The 24,366-nt window shown below is 34.8% G+C and overlaps 1 protein-coding gene across 1 annotated transcript in view; it reads right to left on the reverse strand.

The window, feature by feature from the left end:
* The window catches only part of TRAPPC8 (trafficking protein particle complex 8), a 119,235-nt gene that overhangs the window by 14,401 nt on the left and 80,468 nt on the right, over positions 1-24,366 (reverse strand). The window contains exons 17-26 of the mRNA XM_025365497.1: positions 24,089-24,163; positions 23,542-23,668; positions 21,328-21,482; positions 13,951-14,393; positions 11,581-11,728; positions 10,071-10,167; positions 8,824-8,892; positions 8,675-8,733; positions 5,810-5,983; positions 2,975-3,076 (exon numbers count right to left, since the gene is read on the reverse strand). Of these exons, the coding sequence (XP_025221282.1) occupies positions 2,975-3,076; positions 5,810-5,983; positions 8,675-8,733; positions 8,824-8,892; positions 10,071-10,167; positions 11,581-11,728; positions 13,951-14,393; positions 21,328-21,482; positions 23,542-23,668; positions 24,089-24,163 (1,449 nt within the window). The remainder of the gene's footprint in view (positions 1-2,974; positions 3,077-5,809; positions 5,984-8,674; positions 8,734-8,823; positions 8,893-10,070; positions 10,168-11,580; positions 11,729-13,950; positions 14,394-21,327; positions 21,483-23,541; positions 23,669-24,088; positions 24,164-24,366) is intronic.

Consider the following 24,366-nt stretch of genomic DNA (forward strand, 5'->3'; position numbering starts at 1 on the left):
ACATGCTGATTACAGAACTGCAATGTTGAAAGTTGCAATCTTAAAGCTTACTGTGTACTATCTATTTGTGTGCAAACTATTAGTATGACAGAGCCACTCATATCTGGTTAAAATATTTTTGGTTTCTTAATGTAGTGGAATGAATTTGGTAACTCAGCTTTCTTTATTTGTTCATTTAATAATTACCAAGTACTTATTATGTGGTAGCACTATCCCAAGAGGTTGTAGTAAAATAGTAAATAAAGCAAACAAATTCAACCTCAATAAGTAAGTCTACCTGAGGGATGGATGGAACAATGTGAAAACGGATAAATTACACATCCTCAATCAACAGATTTCTATTTTCTCTCAGACAATTTTAAAACTGACAATTATTATGAAATATTATAGCTGTACTTATTTCACAGAGTCTCATTTGTAAAATGGGGGTAATTCTACCTGCCTTGCTTACAAAGTATGAGGACCAAAGGAGAATAAAAGCCACTTTGTAACCTGTAAGAAACACAAATTCAGTATGCTCTCAATCAGTTCGGGTACATATCCTTACTTTCCAGTACCATAAAATCTTCTGGCTCATCTTGCATTTTCTCTGCTCCAGCCCTAGAATCAAGGATTTTTCCAAGGAACTCTGGTTCCTTTTATTGGAGAATAGTCAGTAAGTTTTAAGATGAAATTTTTGTTGCAAATAAAAAAAACTACAAGTATACCAAACAATATGGGTAAACTTCACCAACACAGAAGTTGAATAAAAGAAGCTAAGGTATATATTGTATGACTATTTACATAAATTCAAAAGAAGTAGCTTTGCTTTTGACTTATAAGTCAGAAAGAAATGACTAGAAGTTTGGTCTGGAAGAGAAAGATTTCTGATTGGAATGGAACAAATGCAGAACTTCTGGGGTGCTGGTTAGGTTCTATTTCTTGATCTGGGTCCTCGTTTGGAGTGTTCTTCAGTTTACGAAAATCCAATAAGCTATTTACTTTTCTGTACTTATGTTACATTTCAGTAAAAAGTTCAAATATGTATTATTTATGTATTCAAGTCACCAAAAAAATACAAGCTATTTATTTGAGACTTCTAAATTATACTGAATACATTTCTATATACCACCTGTCAGGAGGAAAACACATGAACAATGGCCTTAAAAGAATACCTGCAACCTTGCAGTGAGCCGAGATTGTGCCACTGCACTCCAGCCTGGTGACAGAGCGAGACTCTGTCTCCAAAAAAAGAAAGAAAGAAAGAAACCAGACATTTATACCACCACAAATTATCTCCGCACAAATTACTTATTATTATGAAAGGAAAAACAGTAACTTGACTGTGAAGACACATGGCACCACCTTAAATGATCCAATACTGATCATGAGACAAATTAACATCATGCGCTTTCTTACGCAACACATCACTTAGTATAAACTTAATCTAATCATGAGGAGACACGAGAAAAACCCAAAGAAGTATTACTCTAGAAAATAACTGGCCCAAGCTCTTCAAAAATGTCAACGTCATAATCAACAAACAAAGGCTAAGAAACTGTTTCAGATTAAAGGAGACTAAAGAGATATAACGACTGAATGCAAAGCATGATCCTAAACTAGATCTTGCATAGAAAAGAGCAAATAGTCACACGGATGGAATTAAAACCTTTGATGGCATTTGATATGGATTATATATAAGAGTACTGCATCGATGTTAAACTTCCTGAATGTGGTAATGTTGTAGATTTTTTTTTTTTAATGTAAGAGATTTGTCTGTCTTGTCTTTCTTAGGAATACTCAATGAAGCATTATATCCAGGGACAGAGTGACAGGATGTCTGCAACTTACCTGAGAGTAATTAAGAATGATTAAGGGAAAAAAATTAATACATATGTAAATAACAACAAAGCAATTAATGCAAAATGTCAGCCACTAGTAACCTGAATGAAACTTATTTATAAGTGAGTCTTTTACGCTATTCTTGAAAGTTTTCTGTAAGTTTGAAAATTATTTCAAAATAAAAAGTTATCAAAACTAATGGTAGGGGTTGCCTTCAGGTCCATGGTGAAATAATAATAATAATAATAATAATGATAATAATGGAGGTGGAGCCTTGAAAATTAAGATCTGTTATTTAAAAGCAAAATACAGGGCCACTGTTTGAATTACTAGACTAAATGTGCTTATATTTCATTCATATTTACTATGAAAATTTTTCGGTAACATTAAGTATTATTTTAGGAAAAGTAAGAAAGCATATTCAATGCTATCAGCAGCTGCTACACAACTCCAGGGGCCACCTTTTACATATTACAGTATATCCTTGGAGCTCTGCAATGATATCCTGTTATAACAAATAAGAAAATATAGAGATACAGTTTCTCTACTCTTAAGCAAATCAGTTCTTTTCGTATCTATGAATTCCGGATTCAATATGGAATGTATCTGAGGAAACCCCAAAAATCATAGCTGCATCTTAATACTATGATAAAGGTGCTGATTAATTTTAAAATCAATTTATGTTCACTTTTAATCATTCTTCTGTCACCAACACCCAATCCAAATACCAATATAAAAACCTGAACACGGTGGTGCATGGTAGCTCACGCCTATAATCCCAGCATTTTGGGAGGCCAACACAGGAGGATCGCTTGAGCCCAGGAGTTCGAGACCAGCCTGGGCAACATGGTGAAACTCCATTTCTACAAAAAAAATACAAAAATTAGCCAGGTATGGTGGCACACACCTGTAGTCTCAGCTACTCAACAGGCTGAGGCCAGAGGATCACCTGAGCCTGGGGAGGTCAAGGCTGCAGTGAGCCATGATTGTGCCACTGCACACCAGCCTGGGTGACCAAGTGAGATCTGGTCTCAAAAAAAAAAAAAAACCTGAAAAAACCAGACCCCTTCAAAAACACAAAAGCCAACCAACCAACCAACCAACCAAACCCCACAAGTTCACCAGAAAACGGCAAACCAAACTATGTTATCACCTGTTTCTGAGGATATGAAAAGGCTTCTTTTCCTATAGTGCGAAGAATAACATGATGTTGACCTTCCAAAATAAGCTGTTTACTGTCTTCCACAACGTATGCCTAAAAAATGCAAAGCACAAAAATGTTACCTGCTTGACAGTAACCTCTAAAGTAACCAACCCAATATTTGATGGAAAGTGGAAATATTATGGCCAATATCTATCAATTATTGACACTCCTGGCAATGTCACCATTTCTATTTTTAGTTATTCATTCAATCAATAAAGTATCCAAAAAAACAAATCTTTTTTGCCTCAATATAACACAGTTGGCCTGGATATTTGAGAGAGATACGTCGCAAAATCCTTTCCAACATTCTTTAGAATCCTTAAGAAACTACTTTAAAAGAACCATGCCATAACACAAGCTTTTTTCTTTATTGAACTACCAATATACAGCCAAAAGGCTTATTCTTACAGTCTAGCTTCTGAAATGTCCTAGGGTTTATCACATAGCTGAGCAAAATCAGTGAGTACAATCATAAATCCTTTAACTGGAAATGTTATGTTCTTAAATATAAATGTATATGCTTTAAAAAAGGCTTTTTTCTTCCAATATAGTGAGCTGACTTTATATTAAAATACTTGTTTCAGTTTATAACTCTTCTCTCTCTTGAATTGCTTCGGCGCTGGGGAAAATATAATCTATAAATGGCTTTGATTTACTGTCATTATCACATTATGCAAACACAAAGGCTTAATTCTTTTGACTAGCCCAATATTTTTACTAGGTTCAAAAAACATAAAATTAGTCAAAATGCTATCAAAGTTTCTTATCATTTACTTTCAATTTCTGTACTTATAATGGACTAGTGAGTTTGCCATCCACAGAACAAACTTTGAGTAGTGCTGCAGTAAGGCATAGGATGGCTCAGGATCTGCTCAGTATCTATATTTGCAAAACCCAGAAAGGCAGGAGAAGTTAAACACCTGATAGGGTGTTTTACTCAAAAAAGGGTAAGAGTTGACAGATAAGGTTCTGAGACTTGTCAGATGTCTTTTCTGACGATGTTATGGCATTGAGTGACAGTCACCCATAGCCATGGCTAATTCTATAATGCATCCTCCTGCTTGCACAAAACCTTAGATTTTTAAAACTAACCTTTATTTTTGATTAAAATTGTTTAGGAGTTGTATTATGTCCCTTTTTCAACTATTTTTTTCACAAAAATGTTCGAGCTATTGGTTTTCTCCTGAATCATATTTTATTCAAGAGTCCTATGCTTCCTGTGCATCTTACGACTTGAATGACTTTTCAAATTTTCTTTAATCTAATGAATCATTTTTGCATTATCTAGAACTCTAACTAAAACAAACAAAAATCTGCCAGTCACTTTCTCCATTGAGTAAATTATAAACTTATCAAGGTACTAGCCACTACCAAACTTAATAACCCATTATTTAATCTATTCAAACTTCCATTTCCCAGCCAAGGAGCATCACAATCTTAGATAACTTTCTTCTTTATGTGATTAGTGATACTAGCAGTGGGCTTTAGGTTCAGGGCCATTTCTTAAAAGATAACACTTTTCCCCTCATCAAAGAATACCATGCACTTAACAATGAGTACAGAATATATTATACAAAACCTTGTCTCAGAAATATTATGGATTGCTACATGGCATAAACCTGTTGAATGAAGAAGTAAACCAAAGAGCTTTATACACTTATATGATTCTAAAGTTCAGAAGAATTTGATTTTGCCAATAATGTATAACTGATCTTTTTAACATAAAACTTCTTCTATAATCAACAAAAGTATCAATTTATTTAGATTTCATTTGAAACATGCAAAGTCAGCTTGGTTTCAAAAAAAAAGTTTATTTAAAAACATGGTTTAGTTAAAAAAAAAAAGAACACTTTATAAAAACTTCTGAGTCAATTTAAAATACATGTATTGATTACCTAGTATGAACATGTCTTTATGCTGGCTCTTGTATCAAACAACAAAAAATCAAAACCTTGTCACAAAGTTCCAGTGATTATTCTTGGACAAGATCCTTCATTTCACTGTAGAATCATTTTTAAAAATAAGCAGTACATGCATATGATACAAAAGGGTGTAATGTAAGAAATAAGACTCCTCTGCAGTATAGTTTAGTTAACCTTAGGGAATACTAATGTCTAAATAATCTCATTCGGGTCTGCCTTGTGTGAAGTTTATTTGAATCTGATTTTTTTTAATAGGGTAAAATAGTATATTTAAATAATCTGGAAAAAACTGAACACAGACCAATTAGATAATTATTTAAGAATTATTAATTTGGTTGGGAAAGATAATACTGTGCAGTTACATTAAACAAAAAAGTCTTCATCTGTGAAAAATACATACAGAAGCATTTACAGATGAAATATGTCATTTTAAAAATACTACAGCAAAAAAATTAACAATTTAATAAAAGGGAAGGTAAATGGATTATATGAAATATGAATAACAAAAAATTAATGGTTTTTGGAGCCAATGTAGTGGATTTCCAGAGATTCTTGGTGCTATTTTTCCCTCTGTAGAATGGAAATGCCCTGAACAGTTTAATACCATCTGCTTTCAAAGCTTATCATGTCTACAATATTCTCGGTAACACACAGAAATAACAGTAACACAGAAGAATGTTATCTAATTTGAATGAATTCTTTTTTGAGGCCAAAAAAAAAAAACTCATGTAACGGTTAGTTTCAATATTGAAACTAAAAAAGATACGCATAAAAAATATAAACAGTAATATACGTTTTTTCTTCAGCTTAAGACTCAAGTATCTACAAGTGAGGCTTGCTGAAATAATTTAGTAGCACATACCTTCCATAATATGACAATATTCAAATCCACCTCACTGCATTTTTGAATCAATCTCACAGCATCCTCTGTTGACTGTTTTTCTGTATGCACAGGCAAGTGAGCTTGTGGTTTTTTCAATTCAGAAGATAAACTTCGATAAAAGAAGTCTGCACACGGGCTTGCTGAACTTATTATCTGTTAAAAGAAAACCACTTGTCTTCATAAATGCTTTTAATTATGTTCTATCAAATTTTATTTTGTATAACTCATAGCTTTAATTAGATATATCCTGTCAAAATTTATATTTCTATAGCTTATATATACCCCAAATACTTATTCAATAATTCTTGTCAATGTAGTTGAATACAGGGAGGCCACTTGAACATTCAAAAGATTTGGTACAAATTACCCTAAATTTTTTTTTTTTTTTTTTTGATACAGGGTCTTACTCTGTCATCCAGGCTGGAGTGCAGTGGTGTGATCTCAGCTCACTGCAACCTCCACCTCCCGGGCCCAAGCAATGTTCCCACCTCAGCCTCCCGAGTAGCTAGGTTACAGGTGCGCACCACCACACCCGCCTAATTTTTGTAAAGACAATGTTTTGCCAGTTTTGCCATTTTACTCAGGGTGGTCTTGAACTACTGAGCTCAAGCATTCCCCTGCCTCGGCCTCCCAAATGCTGGGACTGCAGGCGTGAGAGAGACACTGCGCCCAGCTGCAAGTTACCCTGAATCTTAAAGCCATCACCCCAAAATAATTAAGCTAAACTCCCGTAACATTAGCTTTGACCTTCCAACTATCTAGGGAGAATGAATGGGTATCACCAAGAAAATGAAATGTTGAAAATCCATATTTTAAAATGACATAAATATTTCTCATTTAAATCCTAGGCAATACACAATGAAGCAGAATGTGAATAGAATTATTGGCATTAACTTGACTTTTATGCTTGAGCAATGAAAGCATGAAATAAGAATTTTAAATGGACTCAATTACAGGATTTCCTTTAATTAATGAATATTGTGCCACATAATAACATCTTTATATTTATGGTTTCCTGTACTACAGGCTCTGTATATATTATGTAGATGTTAAACTTCAAGTTATTAAATAAGTATTAAATATTAATAATTATGTACGTTTTTCTCCTTACAAGTGAACTTATAAAACACTGTCCCCATAGTTTTCTCACTAATCTGTAGTGCTTGGCAAGTTCTATTTATTCAACCAGATTCATCAAAATGAAAAATGTGTTTGTTTCTGCCTTTGCCAGTGCTCTTACACTAAATTATTTAACAACAAATACAATAAAAATTACAATACAAGAGTCCTGCTGATGTTTCTGGAATTTTAGAAGTTTTTAAAGAAATTAAAAAAAAAAATAACTATCCTGAAAATTAATTCAACCATTCAGGAAACATAGTATCTCTGAAAGTAACGCATGTTTTGAAATTACTGAGCTTTTGAAACTTGGAGATATTTCTAAATAGCTGTTTCCTCAAATGGTAAAAAGATAGTAATGATGAGTCAGATGAAAGCAAATGATAAAAGTACAAAAATATAAGGATGTTTAGAATTATCAAGGAGACGAACACAAAGAAGAAATCATCCCACTAAGAGCACACAATTATATGAACTTTTACACCCTAGATTCAGCATTTTTCAAAGCAGGCCACTACTTCAAATTATCTTCAGGGATAGCTTAAAATGCATACTCCCAAAGTCCACCCAAGATATAATCAACCAGAGCTTTAGAGGTAGGGAGGCAAAGCCTGTATTTTTACAAAATCTAGGTCCAATTATGGTCTGCAGGCTAACAACGTCAACCTCACCCAGTAGCTTATAACAACTGAGAACCTCAGGTTCTACCCAAGTCCTATGGAATCAGAATGCGCATATTAACAACATTTCTGATAACTTATACGTACACGTTTTAAAACTTTGAATACCACTGTTCTAGGAGGCTCTTTTTCTTTTTTCTTTTTTTTTTTTTTTTTTTTAAAGAAACAGGGTCTTGCCTTGGTCTCTGATACCCAGTCTGGTCTTGAACTCCTGGCCTCAAGCAATTCTCCTGCCTCAGCCTCCCAAAGTGCTGAAATTACAGGCATGAGTCACCACACCTGGCCCTCTACGTAACTGTTATACATAATTAGGATGGAATATCACTGACCTAGACAGTAATAGCTTTATAATCACAATAGAGCCTTATGTATCTACCTTATTATCTGGGTCTCAGAATATATGATATGATACGCCAAAATTTAGAGGGTTATCATCTATATGTTCCATTGTAACCAATTTCCCTAATAGAAAAGCTCCCTCATATAATTTTGCTTTCTTAAAAAAAATCCCAAGAACTATACTTATTTCATATGATATTCTCAAAAGAAAGTTAATTTTAAATAACTACTTAAAATGGTGTAGTCCATAAACATTTTTGGTCTGTTTTGGGGATTGAAGGCAGGTTGCAAAACTCAATAAAGTTGAGATGTTTATCCTCCAAAGAAGTCTGGGGAGGCTGGGTGCAGTGACTCACACCTGTAATCCTAGCACTTTGGGAGGTTGAGGCAGGCAGATCGCTTGAGCTCAAGAGCTGGAGACAAGCCTGAGCAACATAGTGAGACCCCGGTCTCTATAAAAAATTTTAAAAAACTAGCCAGGTGAGACGGCTGATGCCTGTAGTCTCAGCTACTCGGGAGGCTGAGGTGGGAGGTCAAGGCTGCAGTGAGCTGTGATCGTGCCACTGTACTCCGGGGCGACAGAGCAAGACCTTGTCTCCAAAAAAAAAAAAAGAATTTGGGAACTACTGCGGTAAGTCTTGCCAAAACAGGCAGCCATGCCATAACTATGACTTAACATCAAACACTACTATGCATACTTGCATACCTGTTCATTTCCAAAGATGATATCTGCAAAGGTATATTTTTCAGAGGACTGTGTGGCCGCTAAAAAACAGGGGAAAACAAACTAATCATATCATTGGCATAAAATATAAAATGACCATTCAGTAAAGTGTAAAAGTAAAGCGAATTTACCTTCTTTTTTCTCACATCTGATTGCCTTAAAGCAAAACTTTCCCTTCTCCCTACTGGCAAGTTTGGCATCTAGGAAGAAAAAGGGAAATCTCAAAGATGTTTCTCAGTTCATCACATGATAAAACCCAATTCATTATTTAGACTTCCGTGGTCAAATGGAAAATAATTCGTAATTATAAATAATGTTTAATGAAGAACATCTTTGTTTTTATCTCAATGAAGTGATGTCTTAAAAAGGATAAATTTCAATTTTCTCAAAATACATATCCATGTGTGCGCATATATATATATATGTATTCATATGTGCAACATTTCAGATAAACAGAAAGTTTGAAAGATCAGAACACGGGGACTGGAAAGCCCATAATCCTGCCACTCTATCATTTCTTAATTTCCTTTCAGTATGTTTCATATGCATGATTTATACCAATATTACTATATGAACACACTCTACAATATGTTTTCCCACAATTGCAGGCACTTCTAAAATGGTACTTCAAGTATATTTCTGGTACACATTCTTTCGTTTGAATGTTATATAAACATGACAATTCACAGAACAGCCAGTCAGTACGTAGGTAAGGCTATTCACAGATAAACCCACCAGTGGTAAAGGAAACAAAAAGAAAATTCCATATTCTAGTCTATATATTTTTGTACCAGTTGTTTGTATTTTTTTTTTTTTTTTTTGAGACAGAGTCTTACTCTGTTGCCCAGGCTGCAGTGCAGTGGCATGATCTCAGCTCACTGCACCCTCTGCCTCCCAGGTTCAAGCAATTTTCCTGCCTTAGCCTCCCGAGTAGCTGGGATTACAGGCACCTGCCACCACACCCAGCTGATTTTTGTAGTTTTAGTAGAGACAGGGTTTCGCCATGTTGGCCAGGCTGGTTTCAAACTGCTGACCACAAGTGATCCGCCCGCCTCGGTCTCCCAAAGAGCAGGAATTATAGGCATGAGCCACCACGCCCAACCCTGGTTGAATTTTTGACAGTAATCACGTACCCAAGCACTGATTTTACAATAAAAACCAAAAAGAAGAAAATACAAGAGATGTGGAAGGGAATTAAAAAAATGGGAAAGACTGGATCAAGATAGGTAATTTGATTTATAGTTAGGTAAACTAATGAAATCACAATTTAATGCTTAAAAAAGTTAATCCTAATAATCTTAAGACATTCTGGTACTATTCTGGAAAACCAAGTAATGAAATTTCAAAATTTATTATGTAGCAGGAAAAATGTACAAACCTTTGTTTTCAGAAAGATTTACAGATTTCTGTAACTTCCAGTGTTTGCTACTACTTGATACTTGCACTATATGGAATTCCTTAACACCTGCTTCACTCTGTCAAAAAAAAAGATAGGAGAGTCATTCAGGATTTAGAAGCACTAACTAAATCAGAATGTTCCGATGAGAACAAATTTCAGACACTGCTACCAAAGTCAATCTCAACTAACTAAGATGCAATTACAACATACATTTCAAAAAACTTATTTAAATCCCTTTCTAAACATTTTCAGAAACATCAACATTTTTTCCAAGAAGTATTTTCGACTATAATACATACTCATTGGTACATTTTAAAATACTGAAAGCCATTGAGTTATTAAAGTCTATCACAATGAGCTATTGGTAGTATTTAAAAGATCAAAAATTGTCAATTTTTAATCAAAATTATGGCATTTTCTCTTTATTTCTCTACTCTTTCTGAGATATCTCATTCTTATTAGGCAAAAAACAAGCAACAAAAAACTCACACAACAGAATCCTAATATATGGTCAGCACACATGAAATTATTTAAGTAGCATGTATTTTTTTAATTCTCCTGAATAAAAGCTAATCTGAAATTATTAAAATATTCTCATTCTTACTATAAAAATATTGATTTTCGGGGGGAGATCAGCAAAGTACAGCACATTAACCCTAAAGATCCTAGAAAGCAGACACCTTACAAATTTATGAAGTTAGAAATAAAGAACATTACAGAATTAACATTTCAAATAAGTACCTGAACTGAATCAATCTAATGCTAAGGTCCTATTTCAAACATGAGAGATCACGCTCTCGTCTTCAAGAAAATTCATTTTTACAGCCTGGCCAACATGGTGAAACCCTGTCTCTACTAAAAATACAAAACAATGAGCCAGGCATGGTGGCACGTGCCTATAATCCCAGCTACTTGGGAAGGCTGAGGCACGAGAATCATTTGAACCCAGGAGGCGGAGGTTGCAGTGAGCAACCTGGGTGACAGTGAGAACCTGTCTCGAAAGAAAAAAATATATATATATATTCATTTTTATAGAGTGCCTAAACAGGAATGGCAATATTTCAGAAATTTACTATATAAAGGAAATGGTACTGTTAGAAATGTGCAAGTGAAGATTACCAAGTTAATCTGAATGCGATATATTAACAGAACCTCACAATTTAATAACACCAATGGATCTCAATGGTGAGACCTAGAAAGCATTTTATGAGATCCTTCAGAATGAATTACTAGCATATGTAACTATATAGCATATCAGTGTGTACCATATTAATATCAGATCTTTTTATTTGAAGAGAGGCTAAGGGATAAAATTACAAATCTATTGAAGAATTAAGATGAATTCGTACTATTCTATATGAACATTCCTAAAATCCCTAGCTTATGCTGTCTTGTAAAGCTGGGGGGGGGGGCGGGGGACCCACTACTAAAAACAAGAGAAACACTTCAAATATAATTAAAAACAAAATTCAGTTTTAAACCAACTTACAGTATTGGTATTTTCCACATCCACAAAGACTAGCATATTGCCTCCTCTGCCTTCTTCATTTTCAAGAGAATTACTTCTGCAGACAGTGGCCCGTACATTTAAAGACCGACTGGTACAAATAATCGCAGTGTGTCTTAATATTCTGTGCCTGAAACAAAACAAAACAAAACAAACAAAAAAACACACATTTAATCTAAGAGTCTCTATGTTATAATTATCTAATTCCAAATAAAGATTTTAAAAACAGATCACTCTCAGGATGAGTTATACTCTAAAAATCCATAGAATACATTAAGTAAAATTACATAGCCTAACTTCAGTTCAATTCTTTCTATCCAATTTGGAAGGAAACTGTTAGTCTCCCTGTCTAAGTTTTTGCCTTGCTTGGCCAGGAATGGTGGCTCACGCCTGTAATCCCAGCACTTTGGGAGGCCGAGACGGGCAGATCACGAGGTCAGGAGATCGAGACCATCCTGACTAAAACAGTGAAACCCCATCTCTACTAAAACTACAAAAAAATTAGCTGGGCATGGTGGCGGGCACCTGTAGTCCCAGCTACTCGGGAGGCTGAGGCAGGAGAATGGCGTGAACCCGGAAAGTGGAGTTTGCAGTGAGCCTACATCATGCCACTGCACTCCAGCCTGGGCAACAGAGCAAGACTCCGTCTCAAAAAAAACAAAAAAAAACCAAAAAAAAACCAAAAAACAGTTTTTGCCCTGCTTATCAAATTCATCTGTATAACACATAAAAATAATCTTCATATGGTAATGTTCTGATTGTGTTTTTGGGGGGATGGAGTCTTACTTTGTCACCCAGGTGGGAGTACAGTAGGGTTATCTCAGCTCACTGCGACCTCTGCCTCCCAGTTCAAACGATTCTCCTGCCTCAGCCTACTGAGTAGCTGGGATTATAAGCGTGTACCACCACACCCGATAATTTTTGTATTTTGAGTAGAGATGGGGTTTCGCCATATTGGTCAGGCTGGTCTCGAACTCCTGACCTTAAGTGATCTGCCCACCTCAGCTTCCCAAAGTGTTGGGATTATAGGTGTGAGCCACTGTGCCCAGCCTTGCTTCTAATAGTGGTTCTGAAGCTACTGAATGACTACCAAATAAAATTCGAATTTTAACCTGGTATTCAAAACTCCTCACCATATAAGCTTTACATTTCAAAGGTTTCTTCCTCTTCTTTTACAAAAATTTTACACTGTGGCTGAACTAACTACATTCAGTTTATGTTCTCTAACCTGTAAATCTTTACAAATTAAATATATACAGCCGCTCCCTGGAATAATACCTACTACTCTCTTGCATACTCCTCCCTTGATATTCAAACGCTAATTTTTTTTTTTTTTTTTTTTTTGAGACGGAGCCTTGCTCTGTCGCCCAAGCTGGAGAACAACTGTATAAACATGGCTCTCTGTAGCCTTGACTTCCTGGGCTCAAGCGAATCTCCTGCCTCAGCCTCCCAAGTTATTCCTAGTTAATTTTGTAAAAATGACAATGGAGGTATCAAAAGAAAATACTCTGTTGAACAAAATATAGGTCATAGATCCTGGATGAGCCAGCTAGCTTTGATTTCCTCAGTGACCATCTATTGTAACACCATAATCATCTCTTCTGTAAATATGTACTGTTTTTCATACAATCTTGCGCGGCAAGGGGCAACACCAGGGAAAAGGTAAAACAAAACAATTTTCTTTTTTTCTTTTTGAGACAGAGTCTTGCTCTGTTGCCCAGGCTAGAGTGCAGTGGCCGGATCTCAGCTCACTGCAAGCTCCGCCTCCCGGGTTTACACCATTCTCCTGCCTCAGCCTCCCGAGTAGCTGGGACTACAGGCGCCCGCCACCTTGCCCGGCTAGTTTTTTGTATTTTTTAGTAGAGATGGGGTTTCACCGTGTTAGCCAGGATGGTCTCGATCTCCTGACCTCGTGATCCGCCCGTCTCGGCCTCCCAAAGTGCTGGGATTACAGGCTTGAGCCACCACGCCCGGCAACAATTTTCTTAAAAATGTATGCCTGAGATGACTAGGCAGGTTGTCTTCATATACAAATGATGCCTTATTTTAATACATGGTACCTGTTAATTTCATTACTATGTGATAGCTCTGTCCGTAGTACTTAATCGTATCAAACAATTGAGAAGTTGATAGAGAGAAGCAACTCAAAAAATGTGTGCAGTTAAATTTTATTTTTCCATTTTTGGGTATCTAGAACTTATAGTTCTATTTGAGACAATTTCATATATAAATATCTTGCATAATCTGGAAGGGAGTAATTTCTTAATGTTAGTAAATATCAAAATGTTTATCTGAATATGCACATATACATTAAACAAAGATGTTAAATTTTACAAGTTTTATAATACTAACCGTATTTTTGGCTGCCTTTTGACACTTTCATAGTAAAACAAAAAGTTAATTTCATGGACACCTTCTTCATCAGGCCCACGTAACCACATCGGCAGCTGCACTGAGGCTCCAGGTAGAAGAACAGTGTCAGGAAGGGGAACAGGAATCACCTCTGGTTGACTTCCTGTGCCAATGCCAAAGTCTACAGAAGAAGCTGATGATATGAGTGCTGTACACACAGAGGTAGCATCTGTCACAACAGTCTTGTAAGCACTACAATTCTCAGAAGCTGAGGGACTCAGTGGTGTTAGAACAGCAGTATTACCACCGAAAGTAAAGAACTCTGGACGTTTAGAAACAACCTTCAATCCAGTAAGTGGACATTTGCTGACATTGACAAATTCTACATATGCTTTTCGGATTTCTCCACAGAGGAGCCCTGTAGGAAAATGTATAAAGAACACCTGCATTGGAGGGAAAAAATATTATTATTTGTCTGTTAAAAATTTTGAACCTCTAATGATGCTTTTTTTTTTTTTTAAACTAAAGGTTTACAAGTTATTTCATTAATTCTTCGGTATCTCCCTGAATATGTGGCAGTTAATGACTCCATTTTAGAAAATATGATGAGACAGAAGAATGTTACTCTGCCACTCAGTAGTGATTCTAGACTTAGGAATTAAAGGTATATTATCAGTACACAAGAGGGCTAACATGTGAAAACTTTCACAACTTGGTAGATTATGGACCAGAAAAGTTGAAAGTAATTTAACATGGCTTTATGAAGTAAATATCAGTTTTATAACCCTTGTAACTGTCAACTAAAGAAGCAGCTCAACTACTTATGTCTATATCATTAAGATGAAAAGATATGCCAGATTTACCATGGGTTTTAAAGTGAAAGAATGGGCAGATCTATGATTCCATATCCATAATTTTAAAATCCAAAAAACTCCAACCTCAGGCTTTTAGTAACTCATGTAGGGGCAAAACCTGACCTAATAGAGGCTTTTTATAGTCTTTCCCATTTAGTGTGATATTAATATAGTTCATTCAAGAAATATTACTGTGTTTGATTACTAGGTGCTGCCACAAAGCAATGGGGTTTACATAACTTCACACACACACATCTAAAAAAACATTTTTTAATTGATTTCCAACACACATGTGGCCTCAAGATTTCAGATGAGGGATTGTGGACTTGTGCTTAAAGAGACGAAAATTCGGGCTAATGAAATCATACAGTAAGTTATCTGTATTTAAAAGATCTTTTAAGTATACTGGCTGGGCACCATGGCTCATGCCTGTAACCCCAACACTTTGGGAGGCCAGAGTCGGTGGAACCCTTGAGCTCAGGAGTTCAAAATCAGTCTGGGCAACATAGTGAAACCCTGTTTCTACCAAAACTACAAAAAATGATCCGCACGCCTGTGGTTCCAGCTACTGGAGATGCTGTGGTGGGAGGACTGCTTGAGCCCAGGAAGTGGAAGTTGCAGTGAGCCAAGATCGTGCCACTGCCCTCCAGCCTGGGTGACAGAGTGAGACCCCATCTCAAAAAAAAAAAAAAAAAAAACTTTAAATGTCACAACTACACTAACAGCAAGCAGGAAGATAAAGGTAACAACATGAGTGAAACATTCTAATAGTTATGGCTGGCAGTCACTTCATGAAATTCCAGTGAAAATATGTTTTGAATCTAAATGTGAGTGGGACTTCATTATGGCCATATTCTTAAAAAGAAAAAAAAAAATCAGATGAAATCTGGGGACATCAGAAGCTTTAAAAATAAATGAGAAAACAAGGGATTAATGTAGAAATTTCACATACAGGTTTAATAGGATAAGAAAATAAGCTAGACATAGCATTATACTGAAGACACTGATTCTCTGTACTGATTAGTCAGTGTCAAATAAGCTTATAGTCAAGCTAAAACTTATGGAGGAATTATTACTTTTGAGTTATTACATCCAACGCAGCTGCATTAATAAAAAGTGAAATAGAGTATTTAGTGTGTAAAAACACACTAAAATACATACAGACACCTAGATACCATCAAGAAGGTTACAGCATTGGTAAAATGGTAACAGTGACAGAACACATAAAAGACCAGTGGTACCAACTATGTATAGGATCACATGTTCCTTCAGAACACAGGTTTACTAAATATACTATTTTGACTCTTTAAGAAGAACAAGGCCAGGCGCAGGGGCTCACACCTGTAATCCCAGCACTTTGGGAGGTGGGCAGATCACAAGGTCAGGAGTTTGAGACCAGCCTGACCAACATGGTGAAGCCCCATCTCTACTAAAAATACAAAAATTAGCCGGGCATGGTGGTGCGCGCCTATAATTCCAGCTACTCAGGAGGCTGAAGCAAGAGAATCGCTTGAACCTGGGAGGCAGAGGTTGCAGTGAGCCAAGATTGTGCCACTGCACTCCAGCCTGGGTGACAGAGCAAGACTCCGTCTCAAAAAAAAAAAAAGAACAAGAACATTTAGCCTTTACTTCAAATACTCAGTTGCTGAAAATCCTTTTAAATAGTTGATATTTGTGATAGCTTCAAATATAAATGGAAAACAAGACCAAGAACTCACTATCTCACTTCTAATTTATCCTAAAGATATATGTGTGTGAGTACAAAATGACATGCTTAGGATTGTTCATTGTGGCTTTATCTGTAACAGAAAATGACTAGATATAAATCAAATGGTCTAGCTGAATGATACATATATATATAAAACAGTACTTATGCAGTGAGAAATTAAAGGAGTTTGTGCTTTGCTTCTCTACATGTTAAAATTATTCCTAACAGAAACAACTGTATTTAAAAAAAAAAAAAAAAAGATTTAGGGGGAAAGATTTCTAATCCACATAGCTCATTGTTTGAGTTCAGTATGCTATACACATAGTAGTATGCAAATGACTCTTATTCTTATCTTCTCTCAATGAGCTACAGGAACTTTCATTCTCACCCGTTTGATAAATATATATTGTTACAGATTATTTCATCAGACAGTATAGATGGGTAACTACTTCTACTATTCACAAACATCTCAAATTCCATAAAATATTTCTGACATATTAGGCACAGGAATATTCTACAAATTTTTTCACCAGTTTTGATGTCTTCCATTGTCCAAATACAATAAATGGCCTATTAGCTGACTTCCATCATAATCATACTACCTTGTTGAATTAACCAAATTCTCTATTCTCTTACTAGAAAATACTGAGTGATGTTTATGGAACTGAACATCAGTGGCTTTAGGCTTTCTATAGTGCCCATCATATTCTCCTTTCAAGAGTCACTATCTATTCCCAAACTTGTTTACATAAATTAAGTATTGTGTAAACTGCTTTCATCTGTAGCTGAAAGTATAGCTTTTATCTGTAGATAAAAATCTAGACATACACAGTATTTAGATTATTTGGCAAATTGTCCAGATTCTGACTCTGAAGAAACCAAAACTGGAAACTTAAGGTGCAACTTATGGATGTAGTTTAATGCATGAAACAAGATGAAACTCCTATCAGGAAACCCATACCAACACTCATAGAAAAGGTCTCTGCTCTAAATCCATCCCCCCAGAAATGGTGAATAAATGTACAACAGTATGTTTTAAATTAAGGTAAAATGTTTAGGGTATGGATCTACCAATTTTTTTGTTCTTCATTTTACAAGCTTCGTTTCATCAACCAAACACCATTTTTGTTATTATGTAGAATAAGAGGCCCTCTGCTCTAAAATACCCTCTTCAAGAACTGCCTCTATAACAAAATTTTTCTAAAATTGTGATATGCGAGAAGCAAAGTTAAATACAGACCTAGCAATATCAAAAACCAGATGAATGTAAATATAAAGACTGTTAAGTTTAACAGAGTTAAAAATCCAAGATATCATCTGGTTTAAGTTTCCTTCCTTTCTAACTGAAAAAACTTTCATTTAGAAAATGAAGGCCAGATAATTAGGGATGAGGCTTAAACAATGTAAAAGTAAACCTCTATTCACAGGAATATGTTATTTGAGAAGCACTGCAATTAAAAACCATCTGTACATTTAACAATCTTAATAACTGAAGGATACTTAAATGATATGGCTTATTGAAAATCGTAGGTGCTGGGCATGGTTGCTCATGCCTATAACTGCAGCACTTTGGGAAGCAGAGGTGGGTGGATCGCTTGAGCTTAGGAGTTTGAGACCAGCCTGAGCAACACAGTGAAACCCGTCCCTACAAAAAACACAAAAAAATTAGCCAGGTGTGGTGGCATCCACCTGTAGTCCCAGCTATTCAGAAAAATCACTTGAGCCCAGCAAGCCAAGGCTGCAGTGATCAGAGATCATGCCACTGCACTTCAGCCTGGTTGACAGAGCAATTCTGTCTCCAAAAAAGCGGGGGGGGGGGGGGGGGGGAGAGAAAAAAATCATAAGCTAGCAACTAGCAGAATCATTAAAAACAGTATATTTTGGTGTCTTACACTGATTTATTTTGACTACACAGATCAGAATCTTCCTATCTGAAAGTAAGCTCTAACAAATTTTTACATATATAATTCCAAACAAAACGTTCATTACTTAATGACTTTTTTTTTTTTTTTTGAGACAGAGTCTTGCTCTGTTGCCCAGGCTGGAGTGCAGTGGCAGGATCTCAGTTCACTGCAAGTTCTGCCTCCCGGGTTCACGCCATTCTCCTGCCTCGGCCTCCTGAGTAGCTGGGACTACAGGCTCCCGCCACCACGCCCAGCTAATTTTTTTTTTGTATTTCTAGTAGAGACGGAGTTTCACCGTGTTAGCCAGGATGGTCTTGATCTCCCGACCTCGTGATCCACCCACCTCAGCCTCCCAAAGTGCTCAGATTACAGGCATGGGCCACCACGCCCGACCTGGTTCATGATTTTTAAACAATAATGGTGAATAGCCCTAAAATAACATTTGGATCTTAACTCATTTCAATTCATCATCAGTTTTTTAACTCCTAGGCTTTACCAATGCAATTCTAATCAAAATTATTGTGGAAACTTGAAAAGCTTGGACAAAAATGGCACAAGTATAAGAAAAATGAAAAAAAATTAAAGATTATAAAAGGGACTTGGCTTGCCAGATTTTAAAAAAATGATAAAACAACAGTATAGTACTGACACAGAAAGAAATAAGGAAATATTATCAAACAGAGTAGACTGCATCCAAAAGAGAACCTGGTATGGATACTTTCAGAATATAATAGAAAGATGGCACAATGAGTTGTCCACATTCTATTAATGGTACTGGAACTAAAAAACAAAGTTCGAGCCTTATCTCTTGACAACCAGAAACTGGCACTTGGGTCAGTCTATAAGTTTTTTTTTTATTGCCCTACAAAATTCTTTACATGCATCATAATTAAGCAAGGGTTAAATGTGGACAGAATACAGGTAGTTCAGCAATACTCACCTCTCAGCACACACCACCCATCACCATTTTCTTGAGTATGTTACCTATATCACCACTACATGTATAGGATTACTATCATAAAAATCATCCACTAAGAAGAAATAACATCCAATTAAAAGAGTTCCCAGCACTTTGGGAGGCCGAGGTGGGTGGATCACGAGGTCAGGAGATCAAGACCACCCTGGCTAACACGGTGAAACCCCGTCTCTACCAAAAATACAAAAAATTAGCCGGTGCATGCTGGCACCTTTAGTCCCAGCTACTCAGGAGGCTGAGGCAGGAGAATTGCTTGAACCTGGGAGATAGAGATTTCAGTGAGTCGAGATCCTGCCACTGCACTCCAGCCTGGGTGACAGAGCCAGACTCGGTCTCCAAAAAAAAAAGAGTATAAGCAGGCAATCATATGAACACATGGAGGGGAAAAAAGTCACACAGACAAAAAAAACACTGATCAACCCTATCAGTTATCAGAGAAATGTAAATAAAACCGTCATTTTTCAATCTGATTTGCAAACATTAAAAAACAAAAACTGGTATTATCCAGAATGGCACAGATGTGAGGCAACAAGCACTCTCACTCTGAAGAAAAGTGCAATTTACTATAGCTTTGCTGAAGGTTATTTTGTAGTATATATTGCAAAATTTAAAATGTATATATCTCTCCACCCAGTAATTCCATTTTTAAAGTCTAGTCAAATCTAGAACATGGACAAAATATATACATAATGATATTTACTGCAAAATTGTCTGTACTGATGAAAAACTAGAAGTAAACCCATTAAGAGCATGAAAATATATTACAGTATATCCAAATAAAAGAATACCATATTTAATGGTTAAAAAGAAGACTGAGTTATGCTGTTAAAGACAAAAAGCAAGTACAGGATAAACATGTATAGTATGATTCCACTTATAATTATTACAACTATATATAAGTGGACAATGCAAGGTCTGAAAAGATAAACAGCAATTTAGTATCACTGGCACTTTTGGAGGTAGGTTACTATCCTTGTAAATTCCCTACTAGATAGAATAACTCTTTAGGATGTGAGAGGAAGTGCCTCTTTTTAGTGTCCACCCTTACATTACATGACCCTACCACCTTTGCCCTGCTCCTCAGGTATAAGCCTGATCCAAAGTGGACCACATCTTTCCTCTAGAAACTTGAAATTTGAAGTGACACAAAGATTGAAAGTTGCTGGACTAGGGTTATATCAAAAGCAATGCTTTCTGGAGGCTTAAAAACATTTGCTCTTAAATTCCCTGGAGCTTCTGCCACTTCTTGTTTAGTATTATAATACGAAAGTATTACAGAACATATTATAATACTTTAATATAATAAAATTATAATAATAAAGTATATGTTCTATAAAACATAAAAATATATATTTTATATTATATAATATATATGTTCTATAAAATATAAAATATGGTAATACTTTAGTATTATAGAACAAGGTCCTTCAACTAAATAATACATTTCTCTTTCTCTGGCTATACTACCTAGCAATAGTTTCTATCTTTTGCAACTTTTAATTTGTATGGTATAAAAGTAGCACAGGATGGGATAAGAAGGTGAAGATAAGAAGAAGGTGAAGAAACACTGCTTTTTATTCAGACACTTCTATGTTGCTTAAGTTTTTTTATAAGCATTCATTCACAAATTATTTTTCATAACTTATGAAAAAGAGTCACTGATTTTTAAAATAGCCAGAGTTTTTTTTTTAGAAGTATTTTTCCCAATTTCCATTAATATTTTGAGGATTATATCTTATAGCCCGGCTATGACTTAATGGCAATTTGCATGATTGTCTTACATTGTGAATTAAATATATTTAACACTAGTTTAATGATAATTTAAAAGTATAGTTCAATGTAGTATCAAAAACCTCAGAGCCTAAAATTAATTTACTCAGAATATTTGCTCATATAGATACATTAAGTCCGCAAAATTTTTAAAAAGTGAAATACCTCTAACAGTGGCATTTCTTCTGTGATTATGGGATCTAAACGTCGATCAGGGCCATATTTAACAGATGTTTTCTCTTCTTTTGTGTTGTTAAGTCGAGGACCTTGAATTTCTAAATCCTGCTTCCCTCGGACTGACATACTCAAGGAATATTTTCCTGAAATAAAAAAAAAATCAATGCCCTAAAATAATTTGGTATGTTAACTGACATCAATTTAACTTGAATATGTGAATACTGTAAGTTTCAGATTATTTCTAGAAAAATTCTAGACAATTTTGATTAACATGATTAATCAAGGAATTTAATAGATTTTCATCTCATGTTTAACACCAACTAAGGTATGCTACTTAATTTCTCACTTGGTTTTAGATTTACTTTGCAAAAAAGACTACACATTACTCAACAGGAAGTCCTCTGAAATCTGTATTTAACCATGTGCCTATTAACTAACAAAACCTGAGAGAATAACTATCTTAGGCCCAATAATTTAATTTAGGCCATGAGAATGGATATCTATTCACAAAGAAAAGAAGTGGAAAGCAATGAAAAGGTCAACTTTTTACTTTCACTCATATTCAAATATATACACTAATTTGAATTATTTCTGGAATATAAATAACTGAATCTTCTCAAGAGACTGCACAAAGAAAATTAAATATAGCATAGTTTTCTCAAAATTAAACTTATTTAATATTCATGTGAAATTTTTCCCAAAAGCTTCCATGTAGTGCATATATGTGTGAAAAAACTTAGAGTATAATAACTATCTTTCATGCAGGACTACTTAAAGCCTTTAATGTGCTGAAAGTCACTGTAATAATCTCAAATCAGATATAAAATATATTGATTCCCACACTTCATGTGACCGAAATCCTTATTAGCATTTTACATAATAATGAGCTACACTAAATCATGAAAACTCTGCTTAGAAGATAGGATTTTAACAGTTAATTCAGAGTCTCTTCCCATTAATATTATACATTAACATATAAAGTATTTTAATGCATATATTTGGTGCCTTAAATAAAACTACCATTTTACTGACAACCATAAATTTGTGTACTAGATTAAGATCCTAGTTATGTACAAGTGTGAAAAGAAAGGAGAGTCAAAAAGCTCTTAATATCCAGTTATCTTGCTTTAAAAATGCAATAAATTAGCATTTTTAAATTATAAATAATTTAAATTATAAATTATATAAATTACAAATAAACCTTGTCTGGTACTTGTCAACCAAAAAATACAAATACAGTACTAAAATGCAGACTACCTTACTCAATTTTAGTGCAAATTTTTTTCTTTAGTAAAATGTTTTAGTTTCTATGGATTCATTTCACTTATTTTTCTTAAATGATGTACTGAATTATCCTAGATATCCAGGCAAGTATATTTAAATGAAAGTCTAAAGAACCAACGAATTTTCCGTGTTCCCACTTTCTCAATGTTAATAATCAGCTTTTGTAAATGCTAAATTCATGTTTGTCAAGGACTATTTGTTATAAAATAAGACATATCTATTAAAATGAAGAGCCAGAAGTAGGAAGTTTCATGGTAAACTCCGTCTCCTAGCACTTTTCCAACTTAAACTCAAATTTAACTACATACAGTAATTACATGGTAATGTTAAATCGCGAAGGGTCCCCTGAGTTTAAAAAACAAAGAAAACTATGTTAAATGCACATACTGTGTAGTTTTACCCTTCAAAAATGTGTAGAACATACTGCATAGTGCACAAAGAATATCAGATTAACACTAAAGCCCTACTCTTTTTTCAAGACAGAAGATATAACTTAAGGTATTTAATATCCAACAATGTGGAAATATAGGTCTTTAATTTGTTCCAGGTTTTATAAAAAGGAAATATTCAAAAAATAGAACATATTAAGATGGGTTTTATATTTGCAGCAGACGATCAATGGTTAGAATTTATTCAGTTAGAATTTACTAAATTTGGATCAATAACAGAAAAAAATGCATACAGTCTAAAAATTAACAAAAGAAAACATATCAGAAGGGAATCAAGTTGTTTATTTTTGACACTAGAGATGATGTCAGAAGTTAAAATAATCTAAATTTGTCATTCTTAGATCTGGCTAAATGCCTTTATTTAACGATACATTAAACCTATTTAGAAAATACCAGGTTTTTGTTCATTTTATTCTATAGAATGATTTAAGAAAGTTTTCTAATTGTTTACCAATGCTATAGCCTTTACCTGTGTGACATCCGGGAAGAGCACCAATGCCATCTACTGTCATAGAGCCCTGAATAGTGCCAAGATTATAAACAACTCCCAGAATATGCAGCTCCCCTATGTGATGGGGAAAGAGCTTTAGTCTTGCCTGTGGAGATATTTAAGTCACTCTTATTATGCTTTCATAATATCTTAAATAGCACAATACCTAATTCTATAATGTTGCAAAAACATAAACTCATGACCTAAACTTTTAAAATGCCAATTAATTTATGAAAAGCATCCTCTTCAAAAGAAAATCTCTAAATTTAACAATTATAGGCCTAAACCCTCAATAATAACTTTTCATAAACAGGACATCAAGGAGAAAGCAACAGGCTTCTCAGGAAACTAACAAATCGAAGACCACTGCAAATCACCAATTTCCTCCTGAGCAATTCCTATTTCCTCATCTTCCAAATTTTAGTTCTTAAGAAAACTAGAATATAAAATAAACTGAATAAAGATTTAAAAATTTGTTTTCATCTTACTTTCAGAAATGCATAAAGCAGAGAAATAAAATAATTACCACTTTTGATTCTTCGCCATTAATTAAGAACTCTGAAATAACTTCAGTTCCAATCATTTCAGGTTCACTTGTAACCTAAAAAATAAATTTCATAAATTATACATTCTAATGAGCAAAATATCAGATTAACACTCCTATATATCAATACTTTGAAACAATAACACTAATTGAAGTCTGCATTTACTAGGTTTTTTACCACATGCTGAGCTCTACACAAAATGTTTTTATTTCCACCCCTGGAGTAGACCCAGGCTATAGTAGGCACTCAATATATATTT

This window comes from Theropithecus gelada, chromosome 18 (genome assembly GCF_003255815.1).
Source record: "Theropithecus gelada isolate Dixy chromosome 18, Tgel_1.0, whole genome shotgun sequence".
Lineage (NCBI taxonomy): Eukaryota > Metazoa > Chordata > Mammalia > Primates > Cercopithecidae > Theropithecus > Theropithecus gelada.